Raw genomic sequence first — 23,115 nt, 5'->3', positions numbered from 1 at the left:
TGCAGGTGTATCTCTCAGGTCAGTGACAAAGAGCATGAACTTTTGCATTGGTGGGTAGAATTCATGTCAAGGCACATCATTCTGAAATGTCCCATTACTGTCATCACCACCATGATCACCATCATCAAACTGCTGGTTTATAACCCTTAGGTCTTAAAACAAGAGGGATATAACCCTCTCTTTTTTCAAAACAAATAACACTTATATTGCAAATATTTTCCAGAGGACTAGAAATTGTTTCTGCTTAAAATTTTATCTGTGCCCTTCGCCATACATTTCCAAAGATAATTTGCTAGGAAAAGTATATGTTCTTAATTTAGTTGTGAGTGCTATAGGGGAATAATCATAAATAACATTTACAGTGGCACAGGACATTTACTGCTATATAGTCAAGCCTGTTAGTCTACCAATGGCTAGAGTTTCTATAATATCTCAGGTGATATGTACACTTCAGTTACCTGCTAGGACTAACAACAAATCAGAGGATTAGAATGACACACACCACCCTGTTCTAATTATTTCTTGTTTCTTGAGAAAAGCTGTATTTCTAATCCCAGTTGACACCCTAAATGGCACATGTTAACATGTCACAGAGGAATGTATTCAGTGATGATATTTTAATACATTCAAAAATATGCAAAAGGAAACTATACTCAGGGATACATATATACATGATAAGTTTTTTTAAGAGCAAAGAAATGATAAGCACAATATTCAGGACAGTGGCTACTACTTGTGGAGGAAGAAAAGGAGATGCTACTGGGGAGGGGAACGGGGGGGGTTGTAGATTTTGGTAATGTTCTAGTTCTTAAGTTGAGTAATAAGTGCACAGATATTTGTCTTATTATTTAAAACAAGGATTTAGGGGCACCTGGGTGGCTCAGTTGGTTAAGTGTCTGCCTTCGGCTCAGGTCATGATCCCAGGGTCCTGGGATCGAGCCCCGCATAGGGCTCCTTGCTCAGCAGGGAGCCTGCTTCTCCCTCTGCCCCTCCCTCCTGCTCGTGCTCACTCTCTCTCTCACTCTCTCTGTCAAATAAATAAATAAAATCTTAAATTAAATAAAATAAGGATTTATATTATATACTTTTTTTGTGTTTATTTCATGATTTTAAAAAACACAAATACTAAATTTCACCTGGTCCCATCTAGAAGGGAAACAAATCTGTAGAGACAGAAGGGGAAAAAAATCTCTATTCTATAGAAAAAACAAAAATACAAACAGAAAAGAAAAAGCTCTGCACCTGACCATATCTGATAACCAAACATCAACATCTGTCATGTCACTCAATGTTAAAAAGTTAGACTGCAGTTAGTGATGAAGTCTCCTTTGGCAATAAAAAAGCACTTTTGCTTATTATGATTGCTAATTAATAGATATCATTTGCAGTATCTTCCATTACTAGTATAGTTATCATTTCTTGAGGGGGGAAAAAAACATGTTATGTAGTCCAACACTAAAAACAAATTTTAAAAATCCAGTTTCTTAAAAAAAAAAAAAAAAAAGAAGAAAAGAAAGAAAGAAAAATCCAGTTTCTTTGTTAGCTAAAAAGTGAATGATTATTTCTTTTTTGGTGCTTCTGTTTAATAACTGATACGCCCTGAATACATAACACTGTTCTTACACCTTCCTGTTCAAATCTTACAGGTTTAAAACATACATGGGAGATGCTAAGAAGAAAAGATCTGAAATAGCATTCCTAAGAGACAAAATTAGGAAAAGGATAGGACTTCAAGATAGTCTTTAGGAAATCAGGAATTACAACTACCTTTTCATAAAAATAAAATCAGGCTTAACTTTGTCTTTTTTTTTTTTTTGGCCTCTGTAAGAGCTGACAGTCCTTTAGAGGACTTTATCAGTGTCAAGAGGACAGACAGTCCTCCTTTGAAGAAGAGCGGGGGAGGGGAGAGTGAGTGAGACAGAGCCACTGCAGCGAGGAGGTGCAGGTGTAGCGGCTCTGGGAGAGGGCTCCCTGAGCCTGGGCACACCCACCACTCCACAGAGGATGAGTGTGAGGGGAGGCAAGACAAAGAGGCCAGCTTTCCTGCCATCCCATCACATGGCACAAGAGGTCTTGAGTAAGACCGCAATCTGTGGAGAACTGACAAAAAGAGGGGTACCTGGGAGGAAAGTAGAAGGGTACACAGTAGCATTAGGAAGGAGGGGAAAAAACTTGTATCTGCCCCTCCATTTTGCCCAGAGCCTCCATAACCACCCTAAGTCATCTCTCCCATCACAGATTCCCAGCCCACTATGGCTGCCCTACTGAGATATACCCTTGCTTCCTATTTCACACTAGTACAATATAACTTACCAACCGATTTTCATCAAATACTTCAAAAAGAAGCCGGTGCTGCTGAGGATGGACCTAAGTAAGAAAAACACAACGTTTCTTTAAAAACAAGTGAAAATCAATCAACCTGGACTCTGAGAAATAAATTCTTGAAATGTTTCCTAATTCCTGCTATTTAGAGTGTATTTAAAATTACACGAGACACATCGTACAAAAGCAGGCCAATCCTATGTCACCCATTTTCTGATAGTTCTACCGTAACAACGAAGTGGATTTGGGTGCTTATTTTTACATTCTTTTCTAAAATAGAATAAAATAAAGGAAAATAAAATTTCAAAAAATTATTTAAATATTTGCAAGCATTTAAAAATATAGGTTGTATTTTAACTTTTCATCATCAATTTTATTTACTGACTTCTTATTTATCAAGTTAGAACAACCCAAAGTGGATACTGATTTTATGGAAACTAGTTTTCTGAATCCTTTTTAGGACTGACTTGATAAAACTGTTTGTTGCTTCTACTGTATAAAGGACATAAGCACTCAAAAAGTATACACTGAGTTTTCACTTACAGGATGAGTAAAAATTAACATGCAGTATTTTTTTTTCCAAAGCTGACACTTTCACATTTTCTGAAATACTTCAACATCAAGTTAATATCTACTAAATATCAAATACAAAGAAAATCTAATAATTTTTTATACCAGAGGTTAAGATGACATATAAAAAAATTCTCACATTTAAATTGATTTTTCCCCTATGATATATTACATTACACACTTTGATATTTTAAAACTTAGGTTTACAAAAAGACAAACAAAAAAACCTCCCCAAAACCCCCAATTTTGGTTTACACGTTAAAAGTATTAACAACCTCCAGCAAAAGTCCGACAGGTGTGACAAAGATATTTAGATACCTAAGCCAATGTCCACTCTCCCTTATGTCCTTCTAAGAACATAATCCTAATTTTACCTGCAGCAATTTGCCCAGGGTCACCACACTGTACAACTCTGGGGGAGAGAGGCTTTAATTTTTTTTATTTTTTTATTTTTTATTTTTATTTTTTTTTTAAGATTTTATTTATTTGAGAGAGAGAATGAGAGAGCGAGAGAGAGCACATGAGAGGGGGGAGGGTCAGAGGGAGAAGCAGACCCCTTGCCGAGCAGGGAGCCCGATGCGGGACTCGATCCGGAGACTCCAGGATCATGACCTGAGCCGAAGGCAGTCGCCCAACCAACTGAGCCACCCAGGCGTCCCGGGCTTTAATTTTTTTTAAATTGAAGTATAAGATACCTTCAGTAAAGTATAAAGTTTACTAACCTTATATACACAGCCTGATGACTTTTTTTTTTTTTAGGTTTCAGAACTATCAAGAGGTAGAACTTTTATTTTAATCTAGGCAGACTAATTTCAAAATACATGCTCTTAATTACTAGGTTATACAGCCTCTCAAAGTAAAAAAAAAAAAAATATGAAGTAAATGATACAAAAAGAAAACAATTATATTAACTTTTAAAAAAAAGTATTTCATAGGAAAAAAGCATTGCATAGTTCTATAGGTTCAATCCATAACATTTAGTGTTTACAATGAAGATGCAACTGGAATGAACATACCTAAAAAAGGCATTAAAATATACAAAATACATACTAGTGATAATAGAAGAAGGAATTATTAAAAGTAAATGTGGTCTTTTTTTTTCATTTATTAAGATTTTCCATGGCCTGATATAGAGCCAGATACTTAAGTATTCCAATGGCAAGTTAAAAAAAGTTGCATTTTCTGATATTAGGCAGCAACATATGAGAAACATCTGTTAGATCAACTTTATTCAGCTTATTTATTTGGATTCTCTTTATCCTTACTAATTTTTTTTTATTGTTTCTATTTTTCTTAGTATTTTCTTAATATTTAGCTCATTTTTCATGTATTTTATTTTTTTTAAATAATTTTAATTCCACTATAATTAAGATAGAATGTTATATTAGTTTTAGGTGTACAATACAGTGATTCAACATTTCCATATATCACCCCATGCTCATCATGACAAGTGCACTCCTTAATCCCCATTACCTGTTTCACCCATCCCTCCACCCACCTCCCCTCTGGTAAGCATCAGTTTGTTTTCTTTATTTAAAAGTCTTTTTTTCGTTTGTTCCTTTCTTTGTTCACTTGTTTTGTTTCTTAAATTCCACACATGCGTGAAATCATATGGTATTTGTCTTTCTCTCATTCATTTATTTCACTTAGCATTATACCCTCGAATTCCATCCATGTTGTTGCAAATGGCAAGATTTTATTTTTTTTTTATAGTGGAGTAATATTCTTGTGTGTGTGTGTGTGTGTGTGTGTGTGTGTGTATACCAATCTTCTTTATCTATTCATCTATTGATGGACAGTTGGGTCGCTTCCATATTTTGGCTGTTGTAAATAATGCTGCAGTAGTAAACAGGGGTGCATATATCTTTTAGAACTAGTGTTTTCATATTCTTTGGGTAAATACCCAGTAGTGAAATTGCTGGATCATATGTAATTCTATTTTTAGTTTGAGGAACCTCCATACTGTTTTCCACAGAGGTTGCACCAGTTTGCATTCCCACCAAGAGTACACAAGGGTTCCTTTTTTTCCACATCCTCGCCAACCTTGCTGTTTCTTGTGTTTTTTACTTTAGCCATTCTGACAGGTAGGAGATGATCTCTCATTGTAGTTTTGATTTATATTTCTCTGATGATGAGTGATGTTGAGCATCTTTTCATGTGTCTGTTGACCACAGCCTGATGAGTTTTTTATATACATATACTGTGTCATCATCACCTAGATCAAAATATCGAATGCTCCATTCTATTTTATGTATTGTTTTCTCTATAAATAGTGCCCTCTGGACTTGTTCAACATTGACACTCTGAATCTGTCTATCTAAAAATGGTTCCCTTCCATCCAGGAACAACCAAAGAGGCCAACCTACTGGCAGTCATTTGGATGGGCTTCTGGGAGAGCTCTTTCAGTAGGGCTGACTCAGCTGGGAGAGGTGTCCCTTCTGCCCCCTTGCATTTCTCTTCCTGCCTTGGTTAGGACAGCTGGCTCTCTTAAAGTCACATTGTGACCATGCAGCAACTATGGGGATGGAAGCCCCAATCAAGGGTGAGACACCATGGAAATAGAAAAGTAGTGTAAGACAATAATCTTTTCTAAGAAGATATAGAGGAATTTGGGGAGGAGATGAACCTTGAGCTGAAACTTAATGATGGGAAGAATTTGAATAAGAAAATATAGAGAGCATTTCACAGCAAGGAGATCACGTGAGGAAAGACATGGGGGCAGAATGAGCATGCTCTAAGGAGATCACACTGATAACATTTTTGTATTAGGAAGTGGCAAAAAATTTTTATTAGTGAGACTAGAGCCAGGCTGAGAGTACTGAAATCCAGAAGAGGAGTTATGACTTGATTGGTAGGGAAGAAAATGAAGCTTTTAAAGGAAAAACAACATGATGTAGGTCATACGTAAATATTATTTTGTCAGTGATACACAAAATAAATGGGGCTGGAGAGAAACCCTGGAGTCCATAGGGACTATGGCTCTAGGGACTCAAGCATGAAGTGTGTATGAAAGCTTTGCCTGAGATTGTCCCAGTGAGAATAGGGAGGGAGAAAGGCCATGAAAAATATTTTGAGGAAAAAAATCAAAAGTCTCAGTGTCTGTCAAAGTACCTGACAGACACTGTAGAAGTTTGACAAATATTGCTAAGAAAATAGGTATAATATCTGATCTAATCAGGCCTCTGCTGCCCTGGTTTAGCATTTAATTAATAGCAGGATTCGCTACCCCAACTATCGTATCTTTTAAATTTATCTTTCCTACTATAACTGGATTGACTTACCTAACAGACTGTTGAGGCCATCTTTACTGCCCTACTCAAAAGTTGTTCCCAATGGCCTAAAGAATGAAATCCAAATGACTGAGCACGGAATGATCCCTCATGATCTGAGTCCAGTTGCCTTTCCAGCCTCATCTCTTACAACCGTCCCCTTGCCGACCCAAATATACATATATACTATGTTCTAATCACATGAGAAGAGGATGACTCACCACTTACTGCGCTTCTGACCTATCCTTCAGTACATGCTAAGGTCTCTCCACTTGAAACACCTTCTCTGCTTTATGTTCAAGCCTTAGTTCAGATGTCAACTTCTCCTTAAAGCCTTACCTCCCCAGTCACTTCTACTCCTCTGTCTTCAGCTTATTACAACACTGGCTACAATCTTCCTTTTATCAAAGTTAATAGGGAATATGTGATATTTCCCTACTGAATTACAAACACCATAAGAGACTTATTATGTTGTTTTCTATATATGAGAGGCACACAATAAATGCAACAATACAATTGAACATGTGTGGTGAGAATACTAATTCAAAATGGTAGCCTGAACATGACTATTTATCCTCTCCCTCCTGAGAGCCCATTTAAGTAATAGTAAAGGAGTTTGTAAGAGGTGTAAAACCATTACAGCAAAGATAATATGAGGGCCATTAGCAAGTGGGCAATTTCAACAACTCCCCACTGGATAGATGAAGTAGGGATGAAAGCAGTAAGCAGAGCAGAAGATGATGAAAACTCAAAACAATGCAATCACCCCAATGAGAGAATGTTCATATAGCACTTTACCTCTGGATGGTCCACACACAGACATACACACACATCATCAGAGAGTTTCTTATTGCATCTGATTTCAGCTAGAGGTTTTACAAAAAATGCAACCACCAGTTTTAATATACAAAACTTAAATGGACTCTAAAAATGTAACATATAATTGTTGAATGTTTATGCCTTGTATGTATGGAATAGGTGATTTTTCTATTGTATCACTGTTAAGTATGATTAGAATACCAGAGATCACAGATGTACAAACAGCAAAACTGTCTTTAAAAGAAAAACAAATGATTTAGGAAACAAAAGAAAACACTTTAAAAAATTGTAAGTAGAAATATTGGGGAAAGTTCTGAATCCATAAGGCAAAAACAGGATAGTATAAAAAGGGAACAACTGGAGAACAAAGAGGCTTTGGAAGTAAAAATGACTGTTGAATTCAAATATAAGCAACTCAAGGTAAATTTGCAAAAATCTCTCAAAATATAGAACAAAAAGCTAAGTTGAGGAAAGTATGAGAGAAAAATTTAAAAAGAGGGTTTTTCTGAATCCTCAAAATTCAGTGAAAGAACTGGACCCTAATGCCCTAAAGTAGAAGTTGAGAAAACTATGGCTGTAGGCCAAATCTAGCCAGCCACCTGTTTCTTTTTTTTTTTAAACAGCCCATGAGATATGAATTTTTTTTTTTAAATCTTTTTTTTTTAACGATTTTTTATTTATTTGACAGAGAAAGACACAGCGAGAGAGGGAACACAAGCAGGGGGAGAGGGAGAAGCAGGCTCCCCGCAGAGCAGGGAGCCCGATGTGGGGCTTGATCCCAGGACCCTGGGATCATGACCTGAGCCGAAGGGAGACGCTTAACGACTGAGCCACCCAGGTGCCCCGAGATACGAATTTTTTAAAAATATAAAATGGTTACATTTTAAATGGATATGTAAGTAGCTACATAATAGCCTCGATTTTTGCCTCCAGGCCCAAAAACCCAAAGTATTTACTATCTGTCTCTTTTCTAAAAAAGTTTGCTAGGGGCGCCTGGGTGGCTCAGTCGGTTAAGTGTTTGCCTTCAGCTCAGGTCATGATCTCAGGGTCCTTCAGCTCAGAGCCCCCACATCGGGTTCCCTGTTCTGTGGGGAGTCTGCTTCTCCCCCTCCCCCTGCTCGTGCTCTTTCTCTCTCTCTCTCAAATAAATACAACTTTAAAAATTTTTTTTAAAAAGTTGGCTGACTCCTTTCCTGAGACATTCACTGTATGTTATCTATTTATTTCTCTCTGTATCTAGCACGGTACTGAATAAAACCATCCTTGAAAGGTGTGAAGAAACAGTCACTCAAACCATTTTCTGTGTTTTCTCTGGTTCACATGAAGAATTCTTGTTGAGAAAGTCTAGGTGACTCTGCATCCAACCAGTTGGAATCCTCAAATGATAATACAGAGGGAAGAAAATTATTAAAGGAATTACTTACACAAATTTTCAGAGCTGAAGGGAAACAATAGTCTTTAAATTGAAATGCTCACCAAAGGCCCAACACAATGAATTTAAAACTACACACAAAGGCATTTCACTGTGAAATTTTAAAACACTAGAGGGGCACCGGGATGGCTCAGTCGGTTAGGCGGCTGCCTTCGGCTGGGGTCATGATCCCAGGGTCCTGGGATCGAGCCCCACATTGGGCTCCTTGCTCAGCGGGGAGCCTGCTGCTCCCCCAGCTTGTGCTTGCTCTCTCCCTCTCTCCCCCTCTCTCTCTGTGTCAAATAAATAAAAAATATTTTAAAAAATAAAAAAATAAAACACTAGGACAATTATGAAACATTTCAGAGAAAGAGAAAAGAATCAAACCCAAAAGAACAAGAAACAGACTTCTCAACAGCAACACGATGCTCAACAATGTTATCATGAAGCCATGCCTTCAAGTTTCTGAGGAAAAATTATTTTCAATCTAGAATCCCATGAGTGGCCAAACTATTGGCCAAACATAAGTTGGCTATTCATCTGTCATAGCTTAAAGTCAGTTTGGGACATGGGTGTGTGAGCTTATTCAGCAACATGGGAATAATGGCCAGAATAACAAACAGAAACAGTTAAAAAGTGGTTTCTCCTGGGAAGCAGGAATAGGAAGAGAAGTAGAGCACTAGAGTCTGTCACTTTCCATTATAAGCCCCTTTATACTATCTCAGTTTTAAGCTATGTGTGAATTTTTTCATGAGATAATTCTTAAATATTTATTAAAAATAGGAGTAAAGCTATGATCACCAAAAAAGAGTTTATAGGGTCATATTTACAGGAAAGGTGAAAGCAAAGAAACAAAAACTAAAATGGTGGTGATAGATTTTTTGGAAAAAAAAAAAGGTATGTAAGTCTATAAATGCATAAAATAGTAGAATAAAAAAAATTTGCCAGAGGAGTAACCAAATGTTCAAAGAACAAAGGTATTGGTAAGTGTCAATTTATTCTGTAGTGTCCATAAAGAATGTGAAGTAATGTTCCTAGAAATTCTGCTGGTGGATGCAGGAAAAAAACAATGCAGGTACATTTCAGAAAGTAGCTTTATTGAGATATATTTCACATACCATATGATTGACCCATTGAAAGTGTACAATTTAATGGTTTTTAGTATTTTCATAGAGCATGCAACTACTGTCACGATTTTAGAACATTTTCATCACCTCAAAAAGAAACCTCATGCCCTTTAGCAGTCGCTCCTAATTTCCCCTCAACCTCACCAATCTCAGGCAACCTCCAATCTACTTTTTCTCTCTATAGATTCATCTATTTTAGACATTTAATGTAATCGTATAATATGTGGTCTTTTGTAATTGGCTTCTTGCTACTTTTTTGTGGTTCACCCCTGTTGTAGCATGTATCAGTACTTCATTTCTTCTTAGAGCTGAAAAATATCCCATTGTATGTATATACTCCATATTTTGTATCCATTCATCTGTTGATAGACATTTGGGTTGTTTCTACTTTTTGACAATGATTAATGGCTCTATGAATATTCATGTACAAGTTTTTGTGTGGACATGTGTTGTAAGTACATTTTAAAATAAAACTGTGTAAAAGTTAAATGGCTGTGTAAAAGTTAACGGTATTTTTATTTTTATTTATTTCTTTTTTTTAGAGAGAGAGCGTGAGTGGGGGTGGGAGGGCAGAGGGAGAGGGAGAGAAAGAATCTTAAGCAGGCTCCACACCCAGCACGGAGCCAGACACAGGGCTCGATCTCACAACCCTGAGATCATAACTAGAGCCGAAATCAAGAGTCAGACGCTTAACTGACTGAGCCATCCAAGTACCCCAGAAAGGTAATTTTACAAGAATAAAGCATTATATAAATAGAAAGTATCTTGGCATTTTTATTTACATGTTTTATGTCTGCTTTCTCTATATAGTTATTTTCATCAACAAATATAAAAATAAATTATAGATACATAGTCATGGGGGAAAAATCCAAACAGTAAAAAAGATACATAGTGAATTACAAATCTCTCTCTTATCCTTGTCTCATCCTCAGAGAAAATACTGCAGTTCCTTAGGTCCTTCCAGAAGTATTTTATGCAAATACTAGCATATGAGAAAGCATTTTTTGTTTCTGTTTTTACACAAAGAGGTGCATCATACACACAATGTTCTGTGCCTTTGCTCCTTCATCAGTATATTTTGAAACTAATTCTCTATTAATACATATACATCTCTTTCTTTTCAAATAGCTAATGAGGATTTCATTGTATGGCTGTACCATAATTTACTTAGTGCTTTATTAATGGGGTGTCCCCTACTTCCTAGCTAACAGAATTCTGATTTTATTCAAACAGTGGATGACAATGTGTGTCAGGGATAGATGGCCACTCCCCACCCCCAGGGGCTGAATTCTGATTCTTCTAAGCCTCGTAATTCCATTCTCCTTACCAAAAACTGGGTTAGAAATAACGTACATGACACAATTCTAGCCCAAGAGATAAGAATCAAAGTCTCCTGGGAGAACTTTTGAAAAGGGTGCTTCCCCTTTCAAAAGAGACACGTGGGGGAGAACTCTCCGTTTTCTACCTATGGACATCATTGTGTGAGGCTATGACTTTTGGAACTGCTGCAAGCATCCTGTAACCTGGACAGAAAGCCAAGAGAATCCCAGAAAGGCTGGGTCACACATGGCTGTTCAGCTGCTGTGGTCACACCCATTCCCCTATCTGATTCTTATGATTAGAGATAATAAATGTCTTTATTGTTTAAGCCAATATTAGTTGTTACTTCAAGTCTTTTACTTGAACCCAAAAGCATCTTAAATGGTACACTTCCTCAGAGGGGCTAAATTCCCTATGATCTCCCTGACATTATACCCTAAATGCCTAATATCTCCCTGATAGTCATTCCCTAGCATCTGGTGTTTCCCCTTTCATAATGCTCAGTACACTGGCATTTATTTTGACACGTTCATAGGGGTCCATAAGAGACAGTGAGCTTTGTTGAGGGACTGCGGCCATCTCATTAGCAAACATCAGAAAGTGCCTGGAAACAAATATAGAAAACTATCACACCAATTTTTTATGTGTTTGTAGAGGTGGAGGAGTATAAATATATGGATAAAAACACATAGGAAACAATACCAGAAGATTGCACAGTGATGGTTTTATGGTAATTAAATTACAGCTGATTTTCATTTCTCTTAAAAATATATATAATACATATTATATATGTGTATATATAAAAATATAATTATATATGAAATATTTATAATTGTTTTATTTGTCAGAATTTCCAGAACCAGGGTCTCTACTACACAGGTAGAAAAAAAGAAAATTTTACTACTTTGAAAAGGACACTCTGACAAACAAGTAATATGCTCAGAAAGGGGCTCCTCAAACAGACACAGAGTTCACCTAGAATGGTGTAGTATGCACAACAGAAAGGACCCTGTGTTCCCACATTTTGAGATCCGTGTTTCCCTACAGAACATATGCGTGACCATATACACATTATGTAAATGCAGTTGGCCCTGTTGCTCAAACATGGGGGTTAGGGGTGCAGTTGAAAATCTGCACATAACTTTTGACTGCCCCAAAACTTAATTGCTGATAGCCTACTGTTGACCAGAAGCCTTACGGATAACATAAACATAAATCAAGATAGCAAATGTGCTTATTGTTTATTGTGTATGTTATATATATTAAATACTGTATTCTTAAAATAAGCTGAAAGAAAATGTTATTAAGAAAATCATAAGGAAGAGAAATACATTTATAGTACTGTACCATATTTATAAAAAAAAATTCCGCATATAAGTGGACCCATGCAGTTCAAACCTGTGTTGTTCAAGGGTCCACTGTATAATATGCTGAGTATGACTACTAAGGATACAAACCAAGCACCATGGGAATATGAGGAATGGAGCGAGCTGTCTTTCCAGATGCTCAGGTACTGTACTCATACACAGAGTCCATCTTCCCGCCCATAACTTGCCTCCATTAGTCTCATCTGAGCTACTAACTGTCAGTACAGATTTTACTATAATTTGCTATGAAGCATACAGGCACTTAAAGGAGTCTTTCCTGTTTGTTAATCTACCAATAACAGTTCTTTGCAAAAACTTTCTTTGAACTTCATGTTTTCTCAAAGATACAAAGGCTCCCTTCAACTTCTGACCACAATTTCCATTTGGTTAAATGCCCAATAACTGTAATATATTATCTCTATAAATAGAGATATTTAGTTTTGACTGTAATATATTATCTCTATAAATATTTTATGTGAATACATTCAATTGAAAACATTTTATGCTATGTATAAATAATGATATAAATGACAAAGAGGAAAATAGGGGACCACACATAATCATGTCCTTTGTACAGAAAATACTCAATCACCATGTGTTTTCAGTTCTATTCTAGCTGTGATGAATTAGCATTGATATAAACACAGATTTATCTAGTTGTTGTTGCAATAAATTTGCGAAGTTCTGATGGAAATAAATGTGCAGCCTATGATCCCAGAGTAAAGCAACGCTGGCTAGAACATTTGGGAATAATGAAATTATGGTAAAAGAAACAATGAGTAAAAGACAGTAAAAGACACTAAGTTGCTATATCATTTACAAATGGCCTTCTTATTTTTGTGTTAACATCTCTAATTCAAAAGTAGTACCAATTTTCAAGCATCTTTTCTAGAAGGAAATCAAAATCATCAAAAATAATGAGATTTTTTTTTTTAAAGATTTTTTATTTATTTATTTGAGAGAGAGAGAATGAGAGAGAGCGAGTACATGAGAGGGGGGAGGGTCAGAGGGAGAAGCAGACTCCCTGCCGAGCAGGGAGCCCGATGCGGGACTCGATCCAGGGACTCCAGGATCATGACCTGAGCCGAAGGCAGTCGCTTAACCAACTGAGCCACCCAGGCGCCCAAAAATAATGAGATTTTTAATTCTAATTTTAAATTTAAAAAATTCTGAATTTTAATTACAATTTAATTTCCTCTAACAGATATCTTTGATTTATTTTTGGCTTTTAAAGAATCTGTCCATTTTAGCTGTTAAAATTGTTGCCATAAAGTTGTCCATATTACATTATTATTATTATTGTCTGTGGGATGTACCTTTCACTTTTTTTTTTTAAGATTTGTTTATTTTAGAGATAGAGAGAGTGGGGGAAGGGGCAGAGGGAGAGGGAGAGAGACAATCTCAAGCAGACTCCCCGCTGAACTCAGAGCCTGAGGTGGGGCTCGATCTTACTACCCCAAGATCATGACCTGAGCTGAAACCAAGAGTCAGTCGCTCAACTGACTGAGCCACCCAGGTGTCTTTCATTCTTGATAGTGGTCATTTGAATTTTCTCTCTTATTTGGGCTAGCTACAGCATATCAATTTTATTAATCTTTCCAAAGAACCACTTTGGTTTCATTTATTTTGACTTTTTATCCATTTTCTATTTCATTGATTTCTATTCTTATTTCTTTCCCTCTACTTTTTTTTCTAAGATAGAAACTTAGATCACTGATTTTAAGTCTTTTTTCTTTTGTATATAGGCACTTAAAGGTGTAAATTTATCTCCAAGCACCGAATTAGCTTATCCCATATTTCGATAATGTTACTTTAATAATCAGTTAAAATGTCTTGTAATTTTCCTTAAGATTTCCTTTTTGATCCATGGCTTACTTAAAATATGTTGCTTGGGGCGCTTGGGTGGTTCAGTTAAGCGTCTGCCTTCGGCTCAGGTCAGACTTGGGATGAAGTCCCGCATCGCATCGGGCTCCCTGCTTCTCCCTCTCCCTCTGCCTGCTGCTCCCCTTGCTTGTGCTCTGTCAATTAAATAAATAAAATCTTAAAAAAAAAATGTTGCTTAATTTCCAAATATTTGTGGATTTCCCAGGTATATTTGTACTACTGAATTCTATTTTCAGAGAACATGTTGAATCTCAAGCCTTTTAAGTGTATTCAGACTCGATTTATGGCCCAATATATGGTCCATCTGGGTGAATGTTCCATAGGCATATAAAAAGAATGTATATTCTTCAGGTATTAGGTGTAGTCTTCTATACATGCCAAATGGGCTGATTGATAGTGTTGTTCAGATCTTTTATGTATTTACCGACATTTTTTGTCTATTTTATTACTACTGAGAGAGGAGTGATAAAACCTTCAACTATTCTGAATTTATTTCCCTACATCTGTCAACTTTTGCTTTATAATTTTGAAGCCCTTTTATCAGGTGTGTCTTCTTGATGACTAAGCCCTTTTATGTTCACGAAATGGCCTTCTTTATCTCTAATAATACTTTTCATCCTAAAGTCTACTTATCTAATGTTAATACAGCCTTACCAGGGTTTTGTTTGTTTGTTTGTTTGGGGCCTTTTTTTTTTTTTTTTTTTTGGCCTAGTGTTTGAATGGTATATCTTTTTCTGTACTTTTACATTTGACCTGTGTGTGTCTCCTATTAAGGGCATATGCTTGAATCTTGCTTTTTTCGGGTACTTATTTAGATGGTTGGCATTATGACCATCATCTTTCTATTTCTATTCTATTTATCTTTATTCCCTTTTATCTTTTTTAAAAATTATTTATCAAGTATTTCTTGGTATTCCATTTTCTTTCCTTTATTGGATTTTTACCTATAATTTTCCATTTTAATTTTTTTGTGGCTGCTCTGAGGATTATAGTATGCACCCTTAAGTATCACAATTGTAACGGCCAGAGTTGGGCCACTTAGATCTCTTTCAAGAGAACCTGCATAGCTGATTGACAGCCTCTGGCTGACCATGCATCTTTGAATCTACCCATTGTGTTCTCCTGGGCATAGCAGGGATCTAGAGCCTGGCCATTCATGCCCAACACAGGATTTCTCTAACAGACAATCTTTCCTGGGAAACTCTCCATCAGCTTGGATAAGACTTTCTCAGAACTGTGCTGCAACACGGGGCTCTTGCTACCCAATCTTTTCCCCTCTCCCTGCACAAGTGTTAGGCCTGCATCATGATGAGAAGGCTCTTCCCATCTGTGTGTCCTCCCGCTTTAACCTTCACAGGTACTTGCCCAATAAACCTCTTGTGTATCTAATCCCATCTGAGTGTCTGTTTCTTAGAAGACCTAAATCAACCAGATGGTATGGGTGGTGGGGTTTTAGGACCAGTCCACACTTACTTGCTGTCAAGGAGCTCCCCATCCTGAGCAGAATGTGGGACACATGCAGTCCCTGGCATAACATGGTGGCTCAATTCATAAAGACTTCTCCAGTGGTATCCTGGGGAAATGCCCTGGCTAAAATTCAGCTTGTACTGAGTCCACTCGTTCTGTGGATCCACCCAGTAGTCATTTCACTGGTTTTCAAGTGTAAAAGTGGGATTGACATACTGGAACTTGGACCCCTCACCACCACCACGTTGAATCCATGGCTTGTGGGATAAGAGCTATCAAAGTGAGAAAGCCAAGTGGAAGCCTCTGAAACTGTCCTCCCTCTGGTCAAGGTAATAAATCTAAAACAACATTGATTATATATGACAACAAAAGCACAAGCAATAAAAGAAAAAATAAACTGAACATCCTCAAAATTAAAAATTTTTGTGCTTCAAAGTATACCACCAATAAAATCAAAACACACAATCCATGGAATGGGAGAAAATTTTTGCAAATCATGTGTTTGACAGGGATTTGTATCTAGAAATACAAAGAACTATGAAAACTCAAAAACAAAAAGACAAATAATCCAATTACAAAATGGGCAAAGAATCTAAACAGACATTTCTCCAAAGAAGATATACAAATGGCCAATAAACTCATGAAAAGATGTTCAACATCATTAGCTATCAGAGAAATGCAAATCAAAACCACAATGAGATACCATTTCACACCCACTAGGAGGGCTGTAGTAAAGAGACAGATAATAACAAGTGTTGTCAAGGATATGGAGAAATCAAAACTCACATACTGCTGGTGAGAATATAAAGTGGTACAGCCACTCTGGAAAACAGTTTGGCAATTCCTCATATGACCCAGCAATCCGACTCCTAGGTATATACTTCCAAATGAGCATATATGTCCACACATTATTCGTAATAGTTAAAAAGCAGAAACAACCCAGATATGCGTCAACTGATGCATGGATATATAAAATGTGGTTATCCGTACAATGGAATATTATTTAGAAATAAAAAGAAATGAAGTACTGATACACGCTATAACATGGTTGAACGCTGGAAACATTATGCCAAGTGAAAGAAAGCAGACACAAAAGACCACATACTGTATGAAACCATTTATATGAAATGGCCAAAATAGGCAAATCTAAGACACAGAGAGTAGATTGGTGGTTGTCCGGGAAGAGGGGCAGGTGTTGGGGAAAAATGGAGAATGACAGCTAGTGAGTATGGGTTTTTTTTTTCAGGCTAATGAAAATGTTCTAAAAGCTGATTTTGTTGATGTTTGCACAATGCTGTGAATATACTAAAAACCACAGAACGGTACACTTTGAGGGGGTGAATTGTACGTTATGTGAATTATATCTCAATAAAACTGTTTAAAAAAACAAACAAAAATCTTGCAACCTGGTGGAAATGTCAAAGATTAGTACACCACTAAAGCCCTAAAGGATACGAGGGTGGTTCCTGTAACAGGTTCATTTAATTCTCCAGTCTAGTCCCTGCAGAATCCAGACAGACTTTGGAGAAGGACTACACATGCAAGCTCAACCAAGTAATAGCTCCAGTCGCCTGCTGGTTTCCGAACACAAGGAGTCCAGAGTGCCCTGGCATTAGCTGAAGACTGTGGTTTGATGGGATTCACTATGTCCCCTGGTTGAGTGTGCTCCCTTTGGGAATTCAGACCTCTATCTCAGTAAAGCCCAGAGTTCCAGGGTTGGGAAGCATATAGTCCTCCAGTGGGTCTTTGGAAATGATGACAGGTAGGGCCACTCCTACTTCTACTCCTTTGTTCCGGGTCCCGTGTATACTTTCTGTTGCAAACACAGCTTCATATTGAAGCCTCTGGTTTAGTGAATAAACTGGCACCCCATCTTTGCAGACTATTGCCTCCATGTTGGTGCTTCAGTTGTTCCTTCAGTAGGCTGTTCCAGTGTCCTGTGAGGCTCCTGCTTCTGGATGATGTGGCAGGTGATGCAACCAATGGATCCCATGCTCATGAGTTCATTCCTGCACCCCTTTCACTATGAATTGGGTCCCCTGGAAGGTTGAAATGTTGTGTGGATTTCTATCCCTACAAAGCATCCATCTGTAAGCCCCCAGACAGTTGTGCTGGCTGAGATTCTGCAGACTGGAAAGGCAAACCCATACCCAGAAGTAATCTGAGAACAAATTACTGGCCCTTCCAGAATGGAAGGGACCCAATTTAGTAAACTTACCACAAAATGGCTATGGTTTTATTTTCTTAAAAAATATTTGTCTGGTTTTGGTATCAGGGTAATGTTGGCCTCATGAATGAACTGAGACATGTTCCCTCCTCTATTTTCGGCAAGACATTGTGTAGAATTAGAATTATTTATTCCTTAAATGTGTGACAGAATTCAGCAATGAAACCGCCTGGGCCTGAAGATTTCTTTATTGGAAGGTTTTTAACTATTTTCAAATGCAGTTTCTCTAAGAGCTATAGAACTTTTCAGGCACTTTTTATCTTCTTAAATTATACATATCTTTTAAAAGGAATTGGTTGATTTCATCTAAGTTAATGAATTTATGGACATAGAGTTGTTCACAGCATCCCTTACTATTCATTTAATGTCTGTAGGTTCTTGATGAATTTGCTCTATTTTTTATTTGTTGTTGTCTTTTTGGCTATATCTATTATTTTTTAGTGGTTACACTAGGGATTACAATATACATACTTAACTTTTTGCGGACTACTTAAAGTGAATATCAAGCCACTTTAAGTAATACATAGAAGCCCTACAACCAAAAAGATTGCTTTATCCTCACTCTCCTATGTTACGATTGTAATACATATTATACCCACATAAATCTCACCAGTGTTATAATTTTTGCTTTCAACAGCCATTAATATTTTAAGTTACTCAAGAGGGGAAAATAAAATATTATAATAACTGATATTTACTCTTTGTTGCTTTTTCTTCATTTCTGAGGTTAAATTTACCTCTGGTATCATTTACCTTCAGCCTAAATAATTTCCTTTAGAGTACGTCTACTGGCAATAAATTCTCTTATTTTTCCCCAGCTTAGAATACCTTTATTACACTATCATTCCTGAAGGATATTTTTGTTAGATATAGAATTCTGAAAACCTTTAGCTATTAAATAATTATTCCTCTACCATTTTTCCAGGCTGTCTTCAAAATTTCTTCATTATCTTTGGTTCCAGCAATTTGACTATGATGTGTCTATCTGAGCATGATTTTCTTTGCACATACTCTGTGTTTTGCTGAATTTCTTTAATCTGTAAAGGCATTTCTTTCACCAAGTTTGAAAATTTTTGGCCATTATCTCTTCAAGCGTTTTTTTCCACCAATGTCTTTTTCTTCTTCTGAGACTTCAATGACCCAGATATTAAGCTCTTTTAATATTGTCCACAGGTCCCTCAGGCCCTACTAATTTTTTTTTAATCTTTATTTTCTGTTCTTCAGATTAGATCATTTCTACTGCTTATCTTCAACTTCACTAATGCTATTAACTGTTATCTTCACTTTGCTATTGAGCTTATTCAGTGAGTTTTAAAATTTCAGGTATTATATTCTTAAATTCTAATATTTCTATTTCATTCTTTTTTGCAGTTTTTATTCTCTGCTGAGAATATCTATCTTCCCAGTCATTTCAAGAGTGTTTACCTCTATATCATGGAGCATAAATATAATGGTTATAATAGCTGTTCTAATTTGGTAGTTGTTCTACTACTAAATTCCAATGTCTGCATCATCTTGCTATTGGCACTTGCTGATTGTCTTCTTTTTAGAATTGGTCATATTTTTGTGGTTTGTTGTATGTAAAATAATTTTAGACTCACTTTGAATATTATGTTGTGAGACTTTGGATCCTGCTAACATCCTTAACACCTTTACAGTTGTTTATAGCATCAGGTTAAGTTCAATGCCCTATTACTACATTATGGCTAAAACTGGAAGAGTAAAATTTTTTAATTCTTGAAAAAAATAACAATAGCTGAATACCTCTTTAATGTGATAAAAAAATAAAGGCTATGTTTAATGGAGAAAAGCTAAATTAATTCCCATTAAAATTGGAAACAAGACAAATAAACATCCATCCCTATTACACCTAATTATTAGTTGACACGTGCAAGCCAATGATATTAGAAAAAAAAAGAGTAAGGTACAAAAAAACTTCAATACATTGAAAACACATATATTTCTAAGAAAAACACAATAAAATAAGTAAAATAATAATAAAAGTGTAAATAAGTAAAACACTCAACCACTTGGGAATTTTAAAATTCTCTCCTAAGCAATACTTGTGCCAAGAAGCAATCAAAAACAGAGGTTACCAAATCTGGAATTTATTCTGGTGAAGGTAAGCCAGAAATTTAGCTTCATTTTCCACCATATGACTATCCAGTTGACTCAATACTATTTCCTCAAGAATCCAAAATTTCCAAACTGATTTAAAATGCTGTTTTCATGCCATACTAAATAGGGTAAGGGAGACCTCCTTCTCTACATAAGAAAAACCAGAAGCACCCTAGTTGGTGCTGTTGGCTGGATCTTCAGTAACAGCTTCTCAGATTTGCTTCAGCAATTTCTTCCCTTCCAATTCACTTTATTAAAACAAAACAAAACGAATAAAAAAATCTTCCAATGTGGGATACAGAAGAGAGGCTTCTATTTTCCTGACTGAAGTCCGGTGTGGCACCATACGAGCCTCCAGAGAGGCTGGTGTTTCAGGCACAGTCAGCTACGTCAACCATTGCTGAGCATGCAAGTAGGGTGAGATCAGATGAATGTGGCGACACAGAGGTCAGTGGTGACCTCAGGAAGAGCAGGTTTATTCCAATGATGCAGGTGTGAGTTAGATTAGAGTGGGTTAAGGAATGCATTAGAGAAGCAGATACGATGGGGGCAGGCAACTCTTTCAAGAACGTTGATTATTCAGGTGAACAGAGAAATAAGTTCAAAGCTAAAGGGGAAGATGAGGTCAAGGCAGGACATTTAAAGGATGGAATGTACAAATGGGAACGATCCAGCAGAGAAGGGGAGATTACTGTTTGCATCTCTGTCACTGCTGGGAGGGTGTTGATTCTGGCATCAGCAATGACTCTGACAAACTGGTACAAAGAGACATTGTCAACTTGACGGCCCTCCTGAAGAGTCTGAAATAACTGCTGATCTGAGTTTGTTCTTATGGTATAGGGAGGAAGGGTGAAGGGGAAGGCAGGAATGTGAATGAAGGGTGTATAAGAAGAAATGCATCTACTTAGCGGTAGGCCCTCACCATCTCTTGTCCAGATCAGTCTATTCAATAAATGACTGGGGAAACACAAATATTGTATGATCTTTAGGGGAAAACACCAAAATCTGCTAAATTGGAATAAGACTACCATACAGTCTCTAAATCAGAATTAAAGTAGAATAAGATAATTCCAGGTTTATAATTGTCTTTTACCTCTTTGTTGCCTTACATACATTTTTTTTTTTAGATAAATGGTTCCAAGACCATGTCATCAAAGGGATACCTAGATTTAACTCTTTTTAAATTTTCAAAAATCTAGACAAATTCTAATAAGATACATTTTAGAATGTTATAAATGGTAACTTATCATTCAAACCTACTGAGAAAAATTTTTTGCTGTTTTACTGAAATAAAATACATACTTACTCTGAATAATATTTCTTCATTCCATTTTGGATTCAAAGTCTAAAAGACAACAAACATAGTATAACTAATTTTTTTATATTTTGTCATATAAAAATAAAACAAACTATATTTAAAAATTTTTTGAATACTGCTAAGTCTAACCTTTTTAATGGTTTTTGTTTGCACACTTGTAAAAACTCCATTCATTGGGTCATATAACGTCACTCTCACATAAGGATCACTGTTAAAATAAAAAATAAATAAATAATAATTGTTGTTTATTCCCAAACTCAGATTGCTCAAACTATAAAAATCATAGATTTTTCCTTGTTAGCAATTTCTACAATTATTTCCTACGCTTAGAAGGAAAGGTTCCTTAGGCAGGAGTAAGTAATTATAGTAATTTTTGCATCTTGTTAAAAAGCTAAAGTACTGTGTTAGTGAAATAGACAAAGAATTGGAAAGAAAACCTTTTAATCCAATTTAGTGATTTCTAACCTTTTTAGATTTTTTGAAATTTTGTTCAATTTTTATTATAGTCTTTCTTCTTTTGGGTTAAGATGGTTAATTTAATGATTCTCAAGACTAGCTTTGCAAGACCTCAGGTTGTTCCAAGTTATCTCATGGGTGTAAACTTTTTTTTTTTTTACAAAATAAGACAAAGTGCTTTCTGTTGAAAATAATTATGTGTCATGTAACCCTTTCTACAAAGAGACATGGAAAAAAAAAATCTTGTGATATTTAAGTTTGCAAAGCAAAGACTGTAGACATTTTACTTGTCCATGGTCGAATTTCTCTAATTTCCTCTGGGGATCCTAAAAACTCATGATTCTCCACCACCAACTCCCCCTCCACTTCCTCATACAACCTTACCTCTTACTTTAATTGACAAAAATCAAAGCCATCAGACCACTCCCAACATCCTGGTATTTATCATAACTCATCCTTACCCCTAACCTGAGTGATTCAGGTAGTGTGCCCCCTGTTTGAGGCCAATTCCTCTTTGTGCATGTTCCTCCCACCTGCTCTGGGACTTTGCATCATCTGTTTTCACTTCTCCCTTTTATATTTTCAGCTTTTCTTTTGACTTTTTTTCTAATCATATAAATACATTTTTAAACTCCTCCCTCCTTAACTCTCCCTCCTTCCTCCAGCAGAGTGAGCTAGATTGTCTTTCTTCCCATCTCAAACTTTCCAGGAAAATAATCTGCAATAATATTAATAACAATAACGACTAATACTTATATAACAATTACTCTCTGCTAGGCACCATTCTAAACAGTTTATATATATATATAATAACTACCTATGAGGTAGGTATGGTTATTGTCTTTATTTGGTACAGAAAGATAGGTCAGTCAACTCATCACAGATCATACCAGTAGTAAGTGCAAGGATGAGAACCAACACTCAAGCATCTGGCTCCACAGGCCATGTTCTCAGCCATAGAGCCAACCACCTCCCTTTCTTCATTTCCTCAACTCCCGCTGCTCTTGAAAGCCCTAGAATTTGGTTTCTACCTCTTTCCTTCTGACCCATTCCTCTGAAACTGCTCTCTAAAAGTCACCAATTTGCTAAAGCAATCAAAACTTCCAGGCACTTATTTTGTTGGTCCTCTCTATTTTTGATACTACTGATTACTTTCTCTTTGAAACTAATCTCATTTGCTTTCATGACACACCCCCTTTCCGGTTGTCCTCATACTATTCTAACAGTTCCCTTTCGGTCTCTTTCTTAGGCTCCTCTCCTGCAATCTACCAGTTAAATACTGAAATTCCCTAAAGTATTGCCCTTGGCCTTTTGTTCTCTCAACATTTTCCCTTCACAGTCTGATCTATGGCTTTAACAACTAACTACGTACTCTCAAATATAAATATTAAATGTGAATGTAAATACAAATATATATCCTCGATCTCACCACCCAGCTAG

General features: G+C 36.4%; 1 protein-coding gene across 4 annotated transcripts in view; it reads right to left on the bottom strand.

Annotated features, from left to right (window-relative positions):
• NEDD4 (NEDD4 E3 ubiquitin protein ligase) overlaps positions 1 to 23,115 on the bottom strand; it is a 121,352-nt gene that overhangs the window by 75,548 nt on the left and 22,689 nt on the right. For 2 of the 4 annotated variants that reach the window (XM_078079306.1, XM_078079307.1), the window contains exons 3-5: positions 21,349 to 21,427; positions 21,208 to 21,246; positions 2,314 to 2,367 (exon numbers count right to left, since the gene is read on the bottom strand). In XM_078079306.1, the coding sequence (XP_077935432.1) occupies positions 2,314 to 2,367; positions 21,208 to 21,246; positions 21,349 to 21,427 (172 nt within the window). The remainder of the gene's footprint in view (positions 1 to 2,313; positions 2,368 to 21,207; positions 21,247 to 21,348; positions 21,428 to 23,115) is intronic. The other 2 variants (XM_078079308.1, XM_078079309.1) reach the window with 2 other exon arrangements.

This window comes from Halichoerus grypus, chromosome 8, assembly GCF_964656455.1.
Source record: "Halichoerus grypus chromosome 8, mHalGry1.hap1.1, whole genome shotgun sequence".
NCBI lineage: Eukaryota > Metazoa > Chordata > Mammalia > Carnivora > Phocidae > Halichoerus > Halichoerus grypus.
The sequence above is the reverse complement of the archived record's forward strand: the minus strand, read 5'-3'. Positions and strand labels throughout refer to the sequence as shown.